General features: G+C 35.0%; 1 protein-coding gene across 1 annotated transcript; it reads right to left on the reverse strand.

Annotated features, from left to right (window-relative positions):
- Positions 1-680: 680 nt before the first annotated feature.
- On the reverse strand, positions 681-8,883 carry LOC118481208 (ras-related protein RABF1-like). The gene is made up of 8 exons (XM_035976527.1): positions 8,720-8,883; positions 8,507-8,580; positions 3,241-3,324; positions 2,911-3,005; positions 2,352-2,457; positions 2,172-2,261; positions 1,067-1,153; positions 681-993 (listed from the first exon to the last, which is right to left on the reverse strand). The coding sequence occupies exons 1-8, from the start codon at positions 8,742-8,744 to the stop codon at positions 955-957; spliced, it is 600 nt and encodes a 199-aa protein (XP_035832420.1). The 5' UTR covers positions 8,745-8,883; the 3' UTR covers positions 681-954.
- Between the last annotated feature and the right edge of the window lie 9,857 nt (positions 8,884-18,740).

Below are 18,740 nucleotides of genomic sequence, written 5' to 3' on the forward strand. Positions count from 1 at the left end.
TTGGAAAAAAGCTTAACTCCGTTAAGTTTTTTTTTTTTTTAACGAGGGACCATTGTAGGAAAATAGATGAAATGTGGGACTGGTGGGAGGAATATTCTGAGGTAGAATTATTAGTGGCCAATAAGGTTTAGGTGAGATTATTACATGCCAATTTCCCTTTTTTTTAATCATAGATAAATGATAAAAACTAACCTAAAATCTATATTTTTTCTTTAATAGGTTATGTTGAATAGGGCTGATCAGGTTTCGGGTTGGACCGAGTAACCAGAATTCCCGACCAACCGACATGAGACCGGAACTGATTAAGCATATTCGGTTCGATTCTCAATCTTAATTATGAGGTGAATTCGGGTTTGGTTCAGAAATCTGAAGCATCTTGACATAAAAAAAGGTCATATCCTGTTCTGACCCAATTTGGGACCTATACAACCTGAAAAGAGTCAAAAGACCAAGATGAACCTATCCTATATTATATTAGTGAAAAGAGTCAAAAGACCAAGATGAACCTATCCTATATTATATTATATTAGTCCAATATTTTGTTTTAATTATTTGGAAATACCTGGTTGTCTGGTTCATGATAATCTTATTTTATAGCTTTGCTTAGTAATCAACAATGGTATGTTTGAATCAAAATATAAAATAAATATTTTATCACCCTATATTTTTATAGCATGTGGTTAATTTGCAACAACATATCAAATTCCAATAACGATAAAACAACATTCGCTCACTTCACACGTATGTTGTTTTACAAGTTAACTGAGCTCGCCGAGGTGGTGAGACACCGAGACGTGCCTTCTCGGTTTAAAAACAGTTCTTGTCTGACAAATGCAACACGAAATCAGCGTTAATAACGCGTAAACATCAAACATTATCTCACAAATATACACACACAATCCCTGGTTACACCGCAACCAGCAATAACAACTTTCACTTGATGTTTTGAAGTTATCATGACGATGAAGGTCGTGGTAACCTCTTTGCAATTTCCTGTATCAATAAGATTACTTGTTCAGCAAGAAACGTAAAGAAAAGGAAGTATAGATGCAAGTTACTGCAGTACCTCAAATAGCTGATTGATGTTGTCAGCTGTTTTTGCAGAAGTTTCAATGAAGAACATCCCGTTCTTTTCCGCATATTCAGTTCCATCCTTGAGCATAACAAACACCACAATGTTAACCAACGGCGGTTCAGTAATTTTTATACATAATTATTGGTTCAATAGTTCATATATGGTTATAAAAATTATACTTTTGTAATAGTAATCTAATGGTTTTTTAAATAAAATGATTTAGAAGGTTTTATGCATTCAAGATAGGGGTGGCAATTCTTGACACCATCCGAAACCCGACCTAAACCCGGGACGAAAAAAAAGGGTTGGGTTGACTAACACGATCTGTTTAAAAAACAGGCCGGGTTCGCATTGACCCGTATTAAAAACTGGTCAGGTTCGGGTTGACCCGTTAACCAGTTTAACTATTTAGAAAAAAAAAAACTTTTATATTTTTTTTTGTTTTTTCCATTTCTATTTTACATGGTTAGTCATAATAATGTTAGTTTTGACACATTACAATTTATATTATTTATTTCACACTCATACTCACCATTAAACATGTTATTGGCAACCTGCTTAAAACCCAACAACTCGCTTATTAATCGTCAAGTTGTATGACTCATTTAAAAATACGGGTTAAACAGGTCGTGTTCATGTTGACCCGAATTTATATGTTTGCGGGTTAGGGTTGAAATCTTTGACCCGAACAATAATATGGGAAGGGTTCGGGTTGAACATTTCAACCCACCAACCTGCAACCCGACAAGATTGACACCTCTAATTCAAGATACACTTCATACGACTTCCCAGATTTCCCAGGTTCGAATCTTGGTGTCCGCAACCCACGGCCAAGCTCTTCGCTCTCGGTTGGGTATTCACTCCCAGGCAGCTATGGGGCTAAGCTAGCTTGTGGAGTGTGATCACTCCAGCGGTTGGGAGGACCGTGGAATATCCCCCCCCCACCCCCCCCCCCCCACTTCATACGACTTCCAACGCGTTTGGTCATTTCCTTTTAAGCTATCTTTTTATATCTTTACACGTTAAAGGGATACAAGCACAGCCAAATTCGACCCATTAAATTTAAATAATCTATGAAAACAAGAACGTCTCTTACTTGAACTGACACCTCCCGTTTATCTTGAAGATCAGCCTTGTTACCAACTAAAGCCAAGACAATATCTGGGCTCCCATGCTTTTGTAGTTCCTATGGAACACAATCTTTATTCAGTTGCATGTAAGAGACCAATTAAAAAATGATATTAAAAAAAACAAAAACAAAAACTGATAGATAAACCTTGACCCAATACTGAGCTTTGTGGAATGAGTGAGGATTAGTTATATCATATACAACAACCGCAACAGCTGCACCTCGGTAATAAAGTGGGGCCAGTGCTGCATATCTGGACAATACGCAAAGAAAAAACTTTTATCATGTTAACGATAATATTAAGAGTTAAATGCCATTTAGCCCCTGTGGTTTGGGCCATTTTGCCAGTTTAGTCCAAAGGTTTCATTTTTTGCCTGTGGGTCCAAAAAGGTTTCACTGTTGTCATTTTAGTCCACTGGGTTACTTCATCCATTATTTCTGTTAACGAGAAGGGCAATTCGGTCATTTTATATGGCCGAATTCCCTTCTAGTTAACAGAATTGCATATAAAATGATCGAATTGCCCTTCTCGTTAACAGAAATAATGGATGAAGTTAACCCAGTGGACTAAAATGGCAACTATGAAACCTTTTTGGACCCACAAGCTAAAAATGAAACCTTTGGACTAAACTGGCAAAATCGTCCAAACCACAGGGACTAAAATGGCATTTAACACTAATATTAAAAACTAATCGTGCAATGTTACCTCTCCTGGCCAGCAGTATCCCATATTTCAAATTTTACGGTTGTTGAGTCCTGTAAAGCTATTGTCTGTGACAAGAATGAAGCTCCAACAGTCACCTGAAAATCAGTTAAGTGGTAAACGTAAGTAAATCCGCATGATTTTCTTCCCAGTGTATATATAAAAAGGCTTGAACGAGAGGATTTAGAAATTATTAATCGTTTTGGCAAGAGTTTGTGCTAGGCTGCAGAAGCTTTTACCTGTTATTCAAACTAGCAGATAATATAATAACTTTGAAATCATATCTTAAACCTTTTTTAAACGAGACGTAGTAATATATAATTATATATCAACCTTGGATGTTGGATCAAACTGACCACGGACGAAGCGAAGAACAATGCAGCTTTTTCCAACGCCAGAGTCTCCTAATAGCACCAGCTGTAATTAAAAAAAAAAAACGTTGTTAGTGTGGAAGACTTTGAAGCACAGCTCACTAATTCATTGTATCGAGTAAATGTTTATTAAAACTTGCATGCATTATTGTTAATACTTTATGGATCCAAGATCATAATAGGAAAACAATATAGATTCACAAGTTAAGAATAAGTTGTGCTTAGAGCATAGTTATTAAAGCGCAGGCGCAAATAAAGCCTCGGGCCCAACAAATCGCCCTGAGTGCGCCTCGCGCCTAGGCGCAAATAAAGCCCCATGCCCAACAAATCGCCCTGAGTGCGCCTCGTGCCTTTAATAACTATGGCTTAGAGCTGCTTATAGCGGTCCAAAATCAAATAGCGGTCAAGTGCCGATGTTTGAGATATAGTTTATCGCGGTGAGATAACGGTAATTTTATGTCACATAGAATTTATATATATACATATATCATAGTTACCAAAGGCGCGAAGCGCACTCTAGGCGCATAGGCACCGATTAGGGCCTAGGCGATAGGCGCAAAAAAAGCGTGGGCCCGAGAAAAAAAAAGCGCACTTAAAAGAAAAAAAATTAAAAATATATTTCGTAATGAAAAATAATATTTTCTTCAAATAAATTAAGCAAAACTTGAATGTAACTCCAAAAAAAGAATATAAAAATAAAATAAAATTTGCCTATTAAGAATTTACTTAATAAAAAAACATTATGTATGTCTCCTAATTTACTTTCAACAAGAATGTGGGTCGTTCAAAAAAAAAAACAATAATTGCCTATGAAGAGTTTAGCATTTAATTAAAAAGAAAACCGGGTTAATTAATATTAATTGAGTAATAAATGTAACATTAATTGCCTATGAAGAGTTAGCATTTAATTAAAAAGAAAACTGGGTTAATTAATATTAATTGAGTAACGCCTTAAATGCCTAGGAACTAAAAGCGCATTAAATGCGTGTCACTTGGAAATCGCGCCTAGGCGCACAAAGCGCTCGCCTTTAATAACTATGGCATATATAAAACGGAAAACATATATAATATTAATAGTAATAGTAATATCAAAACTCAAAACTCAAAAGTGCCAATATTTGAAACATGATCTAATCGTAAGCCATGAAATCTTCTTCCGAGTCCACATCAACCAAGGCATCTAAAATAACGGTCAATACCGGTCAATAGCGGTTCTGCTATTTTGGAAGGCCCGATAACCACTATCCTACTGCTATTGACTACTTAGGCTGTAAACGAACCGAACGAACACAAACAAGGCTTTGTTCGTGTTCGTTCGTTAAGCAAATAAATGTGTTCACGAACTGTTCGTGAACACTTAACGAACAAGATTAAGCAAAAAAACGTTCATAAACACAAATGAACACAAACAAGCGTAATGAACATATATTAAAATTCGAATAATATACAATAATATATTAACTATTTTATGAATGGGAATTTTAAAGTATTTAAATAAAAGGAAAAAAAAATAGCAACCTTAATGAACTATAGAGCCCAAATGAACATAAAACGGACATAAATGAATGAACATAAACGGGCATTTTATTGAACGTTCACGAACATAAATGAACGAACATGGCCTTTGTTCATGTTTGTTCATTTATTAAACGAACTTCCCGCCGAATGGTTCACAAACTGTTTGTTGAACGTTCGGTTTTATTTTAAGCTCAAATAGCCATTTTTTTCCTGCTATCAATTATACCAATCATGATTTTAAGTTACCGATATATACCTCCAACTCAGGATAAAAAGAACAAAAAAAGAAACAATATAAAATACACTAAACGGTGTCTCTTCACTGAGATTCCAGATCCAATGTGAGTCTCACAACTTCACATGTATGTGTAAGGTCATTGTGGTAAACTAGGGCTGCAAATGAACCAAACATTCGGCAAACAGTTCGTGAACCGTTCGGCGGGAAGTTTGTTTGTGTTCGTTCGTTTACTAAACAAACGAACACGAACAAGAAATTGCGTTCGTTTAGTTAAATGAACAAACATGAACAGAGGTCGTGTTCGTTCGTTTATGTTCGTGAACGTTCGGTAACGTGTTCGTTTGTGTTCGATACTTCATTAATATTTTTAGTTTTTATATTTATTTAAATACTTCAAAATTCCAACAAATTAAATATCGAATAAGTGTCGGTGTATTATATATTATGTTAATTAACGATTGTTTGTGTTCGTTTGTTTCCATTTGTGTTCATGAACATTAGTTTGCGCTCATTTGTGTTCGTCAACGTTCCTTGCCTAAAATTAACAAACAAACATGAACAAGTTCATTTCCTTAACAAACGAACACGAACATAAAATCTCGTTCGATAAGTGTTCGTGAACGGTTCGCGAACACATATATTTCTTAACAAACGAACACGAACAAGGTCTTGTTCGTGTTCGTTTGGTTCGTTTACAGCCCGTAAACTGTACGGTGTTGAATATTTACTCAAATTGTCAAGAGATCTTGATAACAGACTTCTTTCAGCAAGCAGCATACGGTTGTCATTTTGTCAATTGAACTCCATTCACCATGATAATGTCATTTAAGAGTAATTCAATTGAGCACTTTTGAAGAAAGTTTTTGCACTGAATGGGGATTGGTTTGGAAGTTGCAATTGCCATTTTACAGAGGTTAATCAAGAGCTTCCATTATAGAAAATTATCCAGAAAAAGGCATCAAAAGACACGAATCATAGAGCTACCTCATGTTAAAACCATATTTATTAAAGGCGTGAGGCGCATTCAGGGCGATTTGTTGGGCCCGGGGCCTTATTTGCACCTAGGCGCGCTTGGGAGCTCGCTTTAATAACTATGGTATTAACTTAGTTATTAAAGTCGCGAGGAGCACTCAGGGCGATTTGTTGGGCCCGGGGCCTTATTTGCTCCTAGGCGCGCCTGGGCACTCGCTTTAATAACTATGGTTAAAACTAGGAAAGACTTTTCACGCTAAGCTACATCATTTTAGAAAAAAAAAACCCATACAAAAAAGATGAACCGTGAAGAATAATGGTCCTATTTGCAAGAGACACAAATTCGAAAATGTTGTATGTTCTGGTTTACAATGTATTCAACTTAACAACCTTTTGAGACTTACAATATAGGATTAGGTTCAAGAGTGAACACTAGTGTATTTGCGAACTGAGCGAACTAATCCTGGCCATACAGTATGTAAATCAATGGGCAGGATTTGATGATCAAATACACTAGTGTCTTTTACGATTTGATGATGAAATCCTAGCCATACACGTGTGTAAATCAATGGCCAGGATTTGTTCACTCAGTTCGCAAATACACTAGTGTTCACTCTAGAACCTCACCCTTACAGTATATGTATAAATAATTGCGTTTATACAAAAGTTAGTAACACCCTTTAGTCACAAAATATGGCACATTTTCACCTTTGGCAGGAAAAACAGTTATACGAAGCATAATTGTATTATGATAGTCATTTGAACACTGTTTATTGACTAACTGTGCTTATTAAAGTTGCATTTGTTAGCGAACTAATAATTAATGATGGTCATCAGATTGGATGGTTAGCTTCAATAAGGTCATCAACTTGGATGGTTAGCAACTTAGCATAAACAAGCTCATGTTGACTAGTTTTGATGCAAATCATTGCCTATACCGATCAACGCCTAGACAGTTATTATATAAGCTGACCAACCATGGTCGGCTTTCACCAAAGCTGCTGCTTTACAAAGCATCTACGCTGACCGTGCATCAATACTTTATTCTTTTATGTATTATATATATATATATATTTCCAAAAGAGCATTCATGAACACAAATGAACACAAACTATTGTTCATGAACAGAATGGAAACAAACAAACAAGCGTTTATGAACAAAATATATAATACACTGATACTTATTAAATATTGCATTCGTCGGAATTTTGAAGTATTTAAATAAAACATCAAAACCAAAAACACTAGTGAACTATCGAACACAGAAAAACATAAACAAACACATTACCGAACGTTCACGAACGTAAATGAATTAACCCGGTCTCTGTTCATGTTCGCTCATTTAACTAAACGAACGGAATTTGTTGTTCCTGTTCCTTAAACGAACAAACACAAATGAACTTCCCACCAGCGGTTAACCGAACTATTCGCTGAACGTTAGGTTCGTTTGCAGCCCTAGGCCTAATTCTTATGGAATCTTAATAGGTGATTGAAGTTGCAAGAACGCAAGCAAAAGTGAAGGAATCCGATGGAAATCCCGATAACGTGTCAAAATTTGAAGCTGCACTTGTGTTCATGAACAATAATTTGTGTTCATGTTCATTCTTTCAAGTCTTTGCCATATTTTTGGATTCAGTTTAGTTAATACAAGTGTGCACTCCACACGGGCGGACTTACCTATAGAGTACCGGTGTCACGTGATACAGGTGAAACTTTCTTTGATGTGTTATATATGTAACCGACGATTGAATAACATAACATATTTCCAAAAGAGCCCAAACAGTAGCCAATCTTGACTACCCGACCCGACCCGGTAAAAATTTCACGGATATACGAAGACCTAAACATAACAATAGTAAAAAAACTGTGGGTCCGCCACTGACTCCATATCTCCTAACCTGTATTATAACTTAACTTAAAAATCCCTTTGGTCTCATTTCGTAAATCCAACGACATTTAATAGAATTAGAGCATTAACGTCCACGAAGCAACTTTATTGTTGTGAGGTAATGCACATTTAGTATGTGTTTATCAAGCTGCTAGCTGATCAATCGGGCGTTTAAGGGCTTTATCACGAGACTCAACAATGTATGTTAGATACATTTAAAACCAACTGGGGTAGCCCAGTTGGCCACCGACACCCACCTCTTCCCAGAGGTACCGGGTTCGAGTCTTGGGAGTGACATATGTCGCCCAGGGTAAGAGCTCGGCATGGGGAAGTCACCGCGGAGCTAGCTTGGTCGGGTAGCGGCTCCCGGAGTGAGATCACTCCGGCGGTTGGGAGGACCGTGCACTATCCCCCCCCCCCCCCTACATTTAATCCTATAACTCAATCTGGAAATAAAATAGGTGACTTTTCGAGAACCTGATTGTCAAACCTAAGTAACTCAAACTAATTATTATGTATATTATTTTATTTTATCATAAGAATCCGAAACTCTAATTAGGTTAAAATGAAAATCATATTCAAATTGAAACATAACCTTTAATAATCACAAACCTTAACACGTAGATTTTTGGCATCAGAATCACCGGTTTCCGGATTAAGCCCACCTACCCGACCCGCACTCCTATCTGCAAACCAGTTTTCCCAAAAAAAATAATAATCTAAAAGCAGTGAATCAACAAGTATAATATGGTAGTTTTGGGAGCTCAGAATGAATTAGTGAATGAGTAAAAAGAAAACCCTAAATTGGAATATGAAGAAGAAGACCTGGAAGGGAGGAGGAGCAACCCATGGCGGGCGTTGTTTGTTTGATGGGTGTGATTTGAAGAGTGAAAAAGGAAACAACAGATTGATGGAGGTTTGAATCTTTGATTTCGTATATGTGGAAGATTGGAAGAGTATTTCTTCAGCTGCTTGTGTTTTGTTGCTTTGACGACATCTACTATTTTTTATTTTTATATTTTGAGTAAATTACAAGTTTTGTCCTTTATGTTTTTCCAAAATTGCAAGCGCTGTCATTTGTCTTTAAAATTGATGAGTTTGTCCTTAATGTTTGCAAATCTTGCACGTTATGTCCTTTAGGCCAAACCCAGTTAATTTTTTTTGTTAAATCTGGTCATGTGCAAGGCATGTGAGGGTACATTTGTCTTTTCACCATTATAGGGACTATTGTGTAAAAGAATTTATCTTTAGGGACTATTGGGTAAATATAAAAAAGATATTTAAAATAAAAAATATATATAAAAAGAAAATAAAACTCTGTCTTCTCTCTCTCTCTTCTCTCCCTCTCACTCTCTCTAACCCTTGTCTCTCTCTCTGTCTAATGCGGTGGTGAAGGCTGGTGACGGAGATGCAGGTGACGGAAACCCTTGTCACTCCGTCTTCTCCGGCGACATGTACAGGGTAAATCGCTCCGTCTTCTCCGGCGACATCACATACCGAAGGTCCTCCGTCTTCTCCGGCGACATCACATACCGAAGGTCCTCAATTCAACGGTAAATCGCTCTAATTCTGGTGGTGGTTGCTGATTTGGGTGGTTTGTAGGTTCTTGGGGTTAGGGTTTCAGTGGGGGTGGTGGGTTTAATGGTGTTTGTTGCAGGTTGGGGTTAGGGTTTCAGTGAGGGTGGTGATGGTGGAGACGGCGGTGAAAGGGTGGTGATGGTGGAGACGGTGAAAGGGTGGTGGGTTTAATGGTGTTTGTTGCAATTTGGGTCAAAAAATTGATTTAGAACAGGCAAGAACGAAACGTGACCGTGTGGTTCAAAAGTGTTCTTGTACAATTCATCTGTTTGATCTACTCTACTTCGATTGTACTAGCTTTTTTTTTTTTTTAAGTTTTAATCTAAATTCTCTCAAATTTGCTGAATTTGAGGTTTTTGGTTAATGGGTATGATCAAGATTGGTTAAAGTTTGAATCTTGATTCTTGTAAAAATCTGGTAATTTGGTAAATTCTCCAAAATTTGCTGTGAATTACTGGATTTGATGTTTTAGGCATCTGGGTATGATCAAGATTGATTAAAGTTCTAATTTTGATTATGGGTTTAATCTATAAATTTGGTAAATTTTCTGTAATTTGCCGAGAATTACTGAATTGGAGGTTTTAGGCTTCTGGGTATGATCAAGATTCATTAAAGTTTCAATTTTGGTAAATTCTCCAAAATTTGCTGTGAATTTCTGAATTTGAGGTTTTAGGCATCTGAGTATGATCAAGATTGGTTAAAGTTCTTATTTTGATTCTGGGTTTATTCTAGTAATTTGGTAAATTTCCCAAATTTGCTGAGCATATCTGAATTTGAGGTTTTAGCTTTATGGGTATGATCAAAATAGGTTAAAGCTCCAGTTTTGGAATCTGGGTTCTCTCAAATTCGTGCAGTTGTGCGGTGGGAGTGGGTGATGGCAGATGGTGGAGGGAGGTGGAGGTGACTGGTGAGGGTGGGTGTTTTAGAGAGAGAGAGAGAGAGTAGAGAGAGTGGTTTATATATATGTATATATATATATATATATATTTATTTTCTAAAACCTTTTTTAAATAAGGGGAAAGACAAGTGGGAGGTGAAATGACATTTCTACCCTCATGTGCCCTGCACATGCCCTCATTTAACTGAAAAATATAACTGGGTTTGGCCTAAAGGACATAACGTGCAAGATTTGCAAACATTAAGGACAAAACTCATCAATTTTAAAGACAAAGGACAGGGCCTGCAATTTTGGACAAACATAAAGGACAAAACTTGTAATTTACTCTTATATTTTTATATTATGTTGTTTACCAAAATATTTCAGAACTAGTGTTTAACCCCCGCGTTGCGGGTGCGGGGGTCGCAAAACCATGCTAGACGACTAAAACGGGGAAAATCGTAAAACATAAACGCAAATTTATATCACCACGCAAAGACAAAATCGAACTTATATTGCGAGCTGATGTAAAACATAGATAAACTCGAATTCATACCGAGAAAGCTTTAACTTCAAGACCTAAAATAAAAAGCAAAACTTAAAAGATTAAAAATGAAATATACAAACTTGTGGGGCTAATAATGTAATATAACTTAACTACAAGACAAATATAACAAAATACAAAAAAAAAATCAATACAACAAATCATATTAAAAGTATACAATGGCATATTTGTAAATATATTTTACTTTAGGGATTTTCTTAGTACTGTAGCTAAGATCTACCTCAATTGTATATATATAATAATGAATTTTCCTTTTTGACTTATGATATACTACGTAGGGATTAGGATCAAATACAAAGGATCCTAATTGTAAGAAGTGTAAGGAGGATTTACAGAGTGACAAGTGTCCAATAACCTAAAAAAACCCACTACACAAAAAAAACCTCACTACAAAAAAAAAAAAAAAAAAAACCTTAAACATCCACCACCACCAAAAACCTAACCCCCCCCCCATCACCCACCCTAAAAAAAAAAAAAAAAAAAATTCCGAGGGGGTGGAGGGTGGGGGTATAGGTTTTTGGGTGAGGGTGGGGGTGGGTGTTTAGTTTTTTTTTAGGTTTTTTTTGGGGGGGGGGGGTTTAGGTTTTTTGGGGGGTTTTTTGGTGAGGTATAGTTTTTTTTTTTTTTTTTTTTTTTTTTTTTGCCTGGGGGGTGGGGGGGTGGGGTGGGGTTGGGGGTTTAGGTTTTTGGTGGTGATGTAGTGGGTTTAGTTTTAGGTCATTGGACACTTGTCACTCTATAAATCCTTCTTACACTTCTTACAATTAGAAGCCTTTGTAGAATAACTTGACCCTACTACGTAGATGGAATTCTTGAGTTTAATAAAGTAACATCATTACCATTATTACTCCCTCCGTTTGATGTGTCTTATTTTGATTTTTCAAAGTCTTTATTTATAAACTTTGACTTTAATTATATATTTTTTTTTGGTTATATAAAACTTGATAAAAATTAACCCGATAAAAACACTTGTAAAACACACTCTAGGGGTGTGCACGATTCGGTTCGGTTATTAGCATTTTCCGTAACCGTAACCGAAGTCATCGGTTAACCGGTTCGGTTAATTCGGTTAATTTGTCGGTTTTCGGTTCGGTTCGGTTAATTTTCGGTTAATAACCAATTCAAACAAGGGCTAATTTTTTTTGCTTAAAAATACATGTAATGGAGGTATAAATACATGAAATAGATGTATAAATACATGAAATGAATGTATAAATAAATGAAATGGAGGTATAAAGCATGAATAGATGTTTAAATACATGAAATGGAGGTATAAATAAATGAAATGAAGGTATATATAAATGAAATTAAGGCATAAATAAATGAAATAGAGGTATTATTACATGATATGAAAGTATAAAACATGAAATACATGAAATAGAGGTATAAAAGTTAGAAATATATAAAAAAATAAATGGTTCGGTTCGGTTAATTTCGGTTAACCGATGGTAAAAAAATATCCGTTAACCGACTTTCGGTTAATTCGGTTTCGGTTAATTTCGGTTCGGTTTTGTCGGCTTTCGGTTCGGTTTCAGTTAACGGTTCGGTTATTGCACACCCTAACACACTCAAATCATATAACTTTCATCAAATATTATCTAACACAAACAAAATTATTTAAGGTCAAAGTTTATAAATAAAGACTTTGAAAATTCAAAATAGGACACTTTTAATGGGATGGAGGGAATATTATTATTAACTTACGGTTAGGATATAATAGGACGAAAATACCACTGCCTCGATATTTACTAAGCGTTGTTGAGCTGCTTGAGTTCATCAATAATCTGCAAATGGCGGGGAAAAAGAAAAAGGCGGTTTATATTATATTGGCTATGGTCTGCTGGTCGTTATGGAAAGCCCGCAACAACATAATTTTCAACAACAAGGTGTGTCATTTATCAAAGATAATCGGGGAAGTCAAAGCGCTATCCTTTCTGTGGATAAGCTCAAGGGCGGTACATCTAAACCTGGAATGGCTGAAATGGAGTGAGTTTAGGGTGGTCTGGTAATGTATGTGTAGTTGTAAAAGAAGTCGTTGTGTCCCTTCGGTTTGTTTCTTATTTCCATTTCTTTGTACTGTATTGTCTTCTTCTTGAGCTCCTTGCTTAGTTTTTATATAAACCGCCTTTTCCAAAAAAAAAAGAATGCTAGAAAGTAATCTTGATCATCAATTGATTTAATCAAGAGCTAAGATTAAATGAGTGAAATTGAAGAGAAGAAAAGAGACACGTGGATTTGTGTAAGGACATTCTAGTCAATTCAGGACAATAGTTTCTCTCTCCTCCAATTCCTCCCCATTTTTTAAACGTTAATAACTTTTTCATACGACATTATTTTTTATAAAAATTGCACCAAAAAAAACGAGCATTTTTTATCTTTAAAACGAGTATACTATTACTATATTTTCGAAAAATTTTTTCGAAAACCCAGTTGCGTAAAATGCAATGGAAAAAAACCCAGTTGCGTAAAACGCAGCGGAAAAAAACGTAAAAAATGACTTTTTTTTCTAAAACGCAATGCACAAAAAACACAAAGAAATGTCTTATTTGTAAAACGCAAGGGCCAGAAAACACAAAGAAATGTCTTATTTCTAAAACGCAATGGCCAGAAAACACAAAAGAAAGTGTACTTTCTAAAACGCAATGGACTAAAAACACATAAAAATGTGTTTTACCTAAAACGCAATGCACCAAAAACACAAAGAAATGTCTTATTTCTAAAACGCAATGGCCAGAAAACACTTAAAAATGTCTTTTTTCTAAAACGTAATGGACTGAAAACACCTAAAAATGTGTTTTACCTAAAACGCAATGACTAAAAACACTTCAAAAATGTGTTTTTCTAAAACGCAATAGCAAAAAAAACACATAAAAATGTCTTATTTCTAAAACGCAATGGCCTAAAAACACAAAAGAAAGTGTTCTCTCTAAAACGCAATGACTAGATTCAAAAACCCAGGTCGTAAAAATGCGGTTCAAAAATTTCTTACATAGATCGAAGCCGATTTCTTCACCGATTGATGAAATTTGAATGTTAGAAACACTTATCAGCGATCGAATCAAACGAATCGAGTGATTCGCTTCAAAATCATAGGGAAAAATGAGATATTGTATGAAATTAAACTGGGTTTCTTCAAAAAAGTTGAAGAACACGTTGATTAGGTGTTTGAATCATTGATTTGTGACGAAAATCGCACTATAATGTAGTGATTATTGAGATAGAAAAAGAAGAAAAGGTTGAAGATGGTGGGTTTGGAAAATGGTGGGTTTTTGAAGTTACTGTGGAGAAGAAGGAAGAAGATTGGATACGATTGAGTGATTGACTAAAATACCCTTCCTCTTTATTTTAAATTTTGTCACATGTCATTATCCTATTGCTTCATATCCTTCCTAGTCAAAATAAACTTTCTATTTGATCATTTCCCTATTAACCTATAAATAAGCAACTTAATTATGCTTAAGGTTGTGATACCTTTAGTTTTGGGAGTTTTTCAAAAAAAAAAAAAGAATTTTCCTTTTTAACCCTAAAGTTTTAATCTTTGACAATTTAAGTTTAAACTTGAGTAAATTACAAGTTTTGTCCTTTATGTATGTCCCAAATTGCAGGCGCTGTCCTTTGTCTTTAAAATTGATGAGTATTGTCCTTAATGTTTGCAAATCTTGCACGTTATGTCCTTTAGGCCAAACCCAGTTAGATTTTTTGGTTAAAACTGATCATGTGCAAAGCACATGAGGGTACTATTGTAATTTCACCATTTAAGGGGCTATTGTGTAACTAATATATAGATTAGGACTATTTTGTAAAAATAGAAAATATATTAAATTAAAACCATATGTTTCCTCTTTGATTTTCAGCTTCAAAAGCACCTCACCAAAAAGACGGCTTTTAATCACATTTCCAAATCGTTCATCATTGCCTTCAGATTTCATCATGTAGAGCACCCCAAGATTTCTTCACCCGCTTCTTGAAAAGCAGTCACCCATGTCAACCGAGTGTGATCTTGAACCTGACATTGAAGTAGATATCTATAATCACATTCTTCAAACTCTTGATTGCAACGGTCACATTGCCATTTTGAGTTCCCTGACTTTGTTACTTTTTTAGTGCATTGTTTATCTCCAACTGTAGGGACACTCAAAATCAAGCTGTTACTGTTAATCAGCTTCGTCTTCATATTAACCTTGCTCGCGAGGTGTACGGTGTCGTTTTTCGGATGGAGTCAACAAAGTGTTCCTCCTGTGGTTGGTTCAGAGGAGAAAGAAGGAGGGTTTCAAGGATTTTTGTGTTTACGCCGGTGGTTGCTTAGGGGGTATTTAGGTAAGAAAGCCACCGCTCTTACCTCTCTTTCTCTGTTGTCATTGCCGCCGCTGCAACCTTTTCCGGCGAGCCACCGTTGTAATCTGTGCACTGATTTTAGGTAAGAAAGCCACCATCCTACTCGTTTTCATTTTCCATTCAAAAGCCCTAAGGTTTTATTCGTTAATTGTGATCATATAACTCGAATTTGACGTGAAACAGGATGCACAAATTAGGGTTCATATTTGGGGAAGATGACTCAAACTATATATCATGGATGCTCTTATGTTAATTGAGGAGAGAGAGGATGTGTGCTTATGTATATAACATATAATAATTATATATTGTTTCCATTTATTAAAAAACGAAATTACAAAAATGCCCTCATGTGCCTTGCACATGATCAGATTTAACAAAAAAAATTAACTTGGTTAGGCCTAAAGGACATAACGTGCAAGATTTGCAAACATTAAGGACAAAACTCATCAATTTTAAAGACAAAGGACAGCGCCTGCAATTTGGGACATACATAAAGGACAAAACTTGTAATTTACTCTTTAAACTTTTAATCTTTGTTTCATTTTTTAACCCTAAAGTTTTAATCTGTGACAATTTAAGTTCCATCTTATACAATTTAACCCCTTTGATTAATTTGATTTTTCACTTCTAATTCAAAAGTTTCCATCTTATACAATTTAACCCCTTTGATTAATTTGATTTTTCACTTGCGATTTAACCACTTTGAATTTTTTTTTACTTATGTGTTGTAATCTTGGCTTTGGGGGTTTTTCAAAGAAAAATGGTTATGCATATTCACCTTGGTTTTGGGAGTTTTTCAAAGAAAAATGGTTATGCATATTCACCTTGGTTTTGGGAGTTTTTCAAAGAAAAATGGTTATGCATATGGTTGTTGTAACCTTGGCTTTAAGGGTTTTTAAAAAAAAATTGATTTTTTTACTTTTCACCCAAAAGTATTTCATAAATTACTTTTAACCCAAAACTATTTGTTTTTTTACTTTTAACACAAAACTTTTTATCTTTTGCAATCTATCCTCACAACTTTTTTTACTTTCAACTTTGGTCCTTTATAGTTTTCATTTTCCGCAAATTTTTCGCTTTATGCTTCGTTCTAAATTTTGTGACTTAACACATCGCAACGTGCGGCTTTGGTTTAACGTTTTTACGTTTCGTTCTAAATTTTGCGAGTTAACACGACGCAACGTGCGTGTGTGGGTAAACGTTTTTATATCGTCTATTTTTTCCCGTTCGACAGGTTCAAACATAAAGGACAAAAAAGAATCGACTTAGTTATGACTAAAGAATCGACTTAGTTATAACTAAAGAATTCCCGTCACATTGTGGCGGGTCGTAATTCTAGCTAAATTTTAATTTATAACGTTTGTTTTGTCATGATATATCTTGAATTTGTGTAAAATAATTATTTTTTTAACAAGGACTTTCATTAAATAACGACACCTAATAAAACGCTAGAGCCAGAGGTAAACACCCATTATAAGGAAAAACTACACTAATCGGACCAACATAGTTATTTGTGTAAAATAACCATGTTACTCTTTTGACAAATTGCAAGAACTTTGTTTATGTAATTTACTAAAAGATTGTAAGAAAAATAAAATCTAATCTAAAACCAACTCGCTTGAAGTTAGTTTTCAAAAAATTAATAAATTTAACTGTAAGTTTTAGTTTGGGCCAGTTTTGATATGATCAATTGATCATATCAGTTAGTTTGACTTAGGGGCTGTTTGGTAGCCTCTGAATGGTCATTAAGAGGCTACCTCTTAATGGAACCATGAAGAATTTTACCAATGAGAAAGTAGAAGAATGTGATATGTGATGATTTACCATTCAGAGGTTACCTCTTAACCATTCAGACTTGAGGTTACCTCTTATTCATTCAGAGGTTTTAAACCATTAAGAGGTAGCATCTGAATGGTCATTAAGAGGCTACCAAACAGCCCCTTAGGGTGAATGGAGTGGCTAAACATTTGGAATAGATAAATTCCTAATTCACCCAATCACATAGCGTCATGTCAAGTGTTTACCTAATATTAAAAAACGTTGGCGGTGGTTTACATAATGGGATTTAGGTAAAGTGTTTAAAAAAAGGAAAAATGCGTGATTGGTTGAGAAGAAATGGACCCCACCACACACCCTCTCTCTCTCCCCCTTTCCCTCCCTTCACCGAGTCGGTGAACCTTCACCAATTTCGCCCCCAAAATCGATAATCTTGATCGGTAAACAAATGTGGCGGTGGTCACCGATCGGTGCCGAACATCTTTACCGACTCGACACCGTTCACCCTTATGTTTTTTGTTCGATTAATGGATTTTCTACTCAACCTAGTAGAAGTATTACCGGGATTCTTTAAGACGAAAGTTTCATCAATTGTTCATGTAACAATATATTACCCAATTATAACTAGTCCCGGTTTATTTTTAGCTCTATTTAAGTTAACATTTATAAAAGAAAAAATCACACCGTTGGTCCTTGTGGTTTCTGTCAAATTTCAATGTCGGCTACTCATTGTTTTTTGTTGCAAAATCAGGTATTAACGTTCTAATTTGTCACAATGTTGAGTACTAAAATCAAACATTGTCACAATGTTGAGTACTTAGGCCAAACTTTGTTAACTTTTTGTTAAGTTTTACTAAAATGCCCTTTAATAGTTAAAGTTTTTAGTCATTTTGTAAAACTTAGAAACTGCAGAGACTATATGTTAAATGGCCAAACTTGTTAAATCAAACAAAAAGAAAACCCGCCTTTCAGGGGGTCTTCTCCGACAAAGTCGTCGGTTCCGTCAATATCAGATCCGTAAAATTTGCTCATTTAACTTGTTTTTTTTTCGTTAATGTTTATCACTATCATAATCAAAACTGTCAACTCGTTTGTTTCACGTATAAACTGCAAATTATTCTTATCCGCTAACCCGTTTAACTCCGAAATTCTTATCATCCTCTCAATCTGTTATATCTTTAATTCGAGTTTAAATAAACGCCTCTTGACCCGATGCGACCTCATCCCCACACGATTTCACAACCAATTTCACATCTACAACTGCTATTTGTTCGTTATATCATACAAAATCAAAGCTCCATATTTATTTCAACTTATAAAACTGATATATTCCTATATCAGATATTTGTTTTAGTTATTTTTATAAATCTTAACTTGTTTTATCATTTGGATTAACTTAAAAAGTTTATTTTACTAGTATAATATTTATAAACTTTGAGTTTATAATTAATAAACTTCAAATCCATTTAATTTTATAAAAAAATATAAATAAAATAAAGAGGTTTAAGACGAAAAGGTTGATAAAAGGTATAGAAATCATCTTAAAAATAGATTACATTAAATTATTTTAGTCAAATATACTTCATTAAAAAATAGCCCCTCTAGTTATCAAATTGCATTTTGAACGATTATGCATCAGTTTTGATAATCATCCATTTAAAAAGTTGTATCAACTCACTAGACATTTTTTAAATCAGTACACATACGAAAGCCGT

Source organism: Helianthus annuus, chromosome 8, assembly GCF_002127325.2.
Source record: "Helianthus annuus cultivar XRQ/B chromosome 8, HanXRQr2.0-SUNRISE, whole genome shotgun sequence".
NCBI lineage: Eukaryota > Viridiplantae > Streptophyta > Magnoliopsida > Asterales > Asteraceae > Helianthus > Helianthus annuus.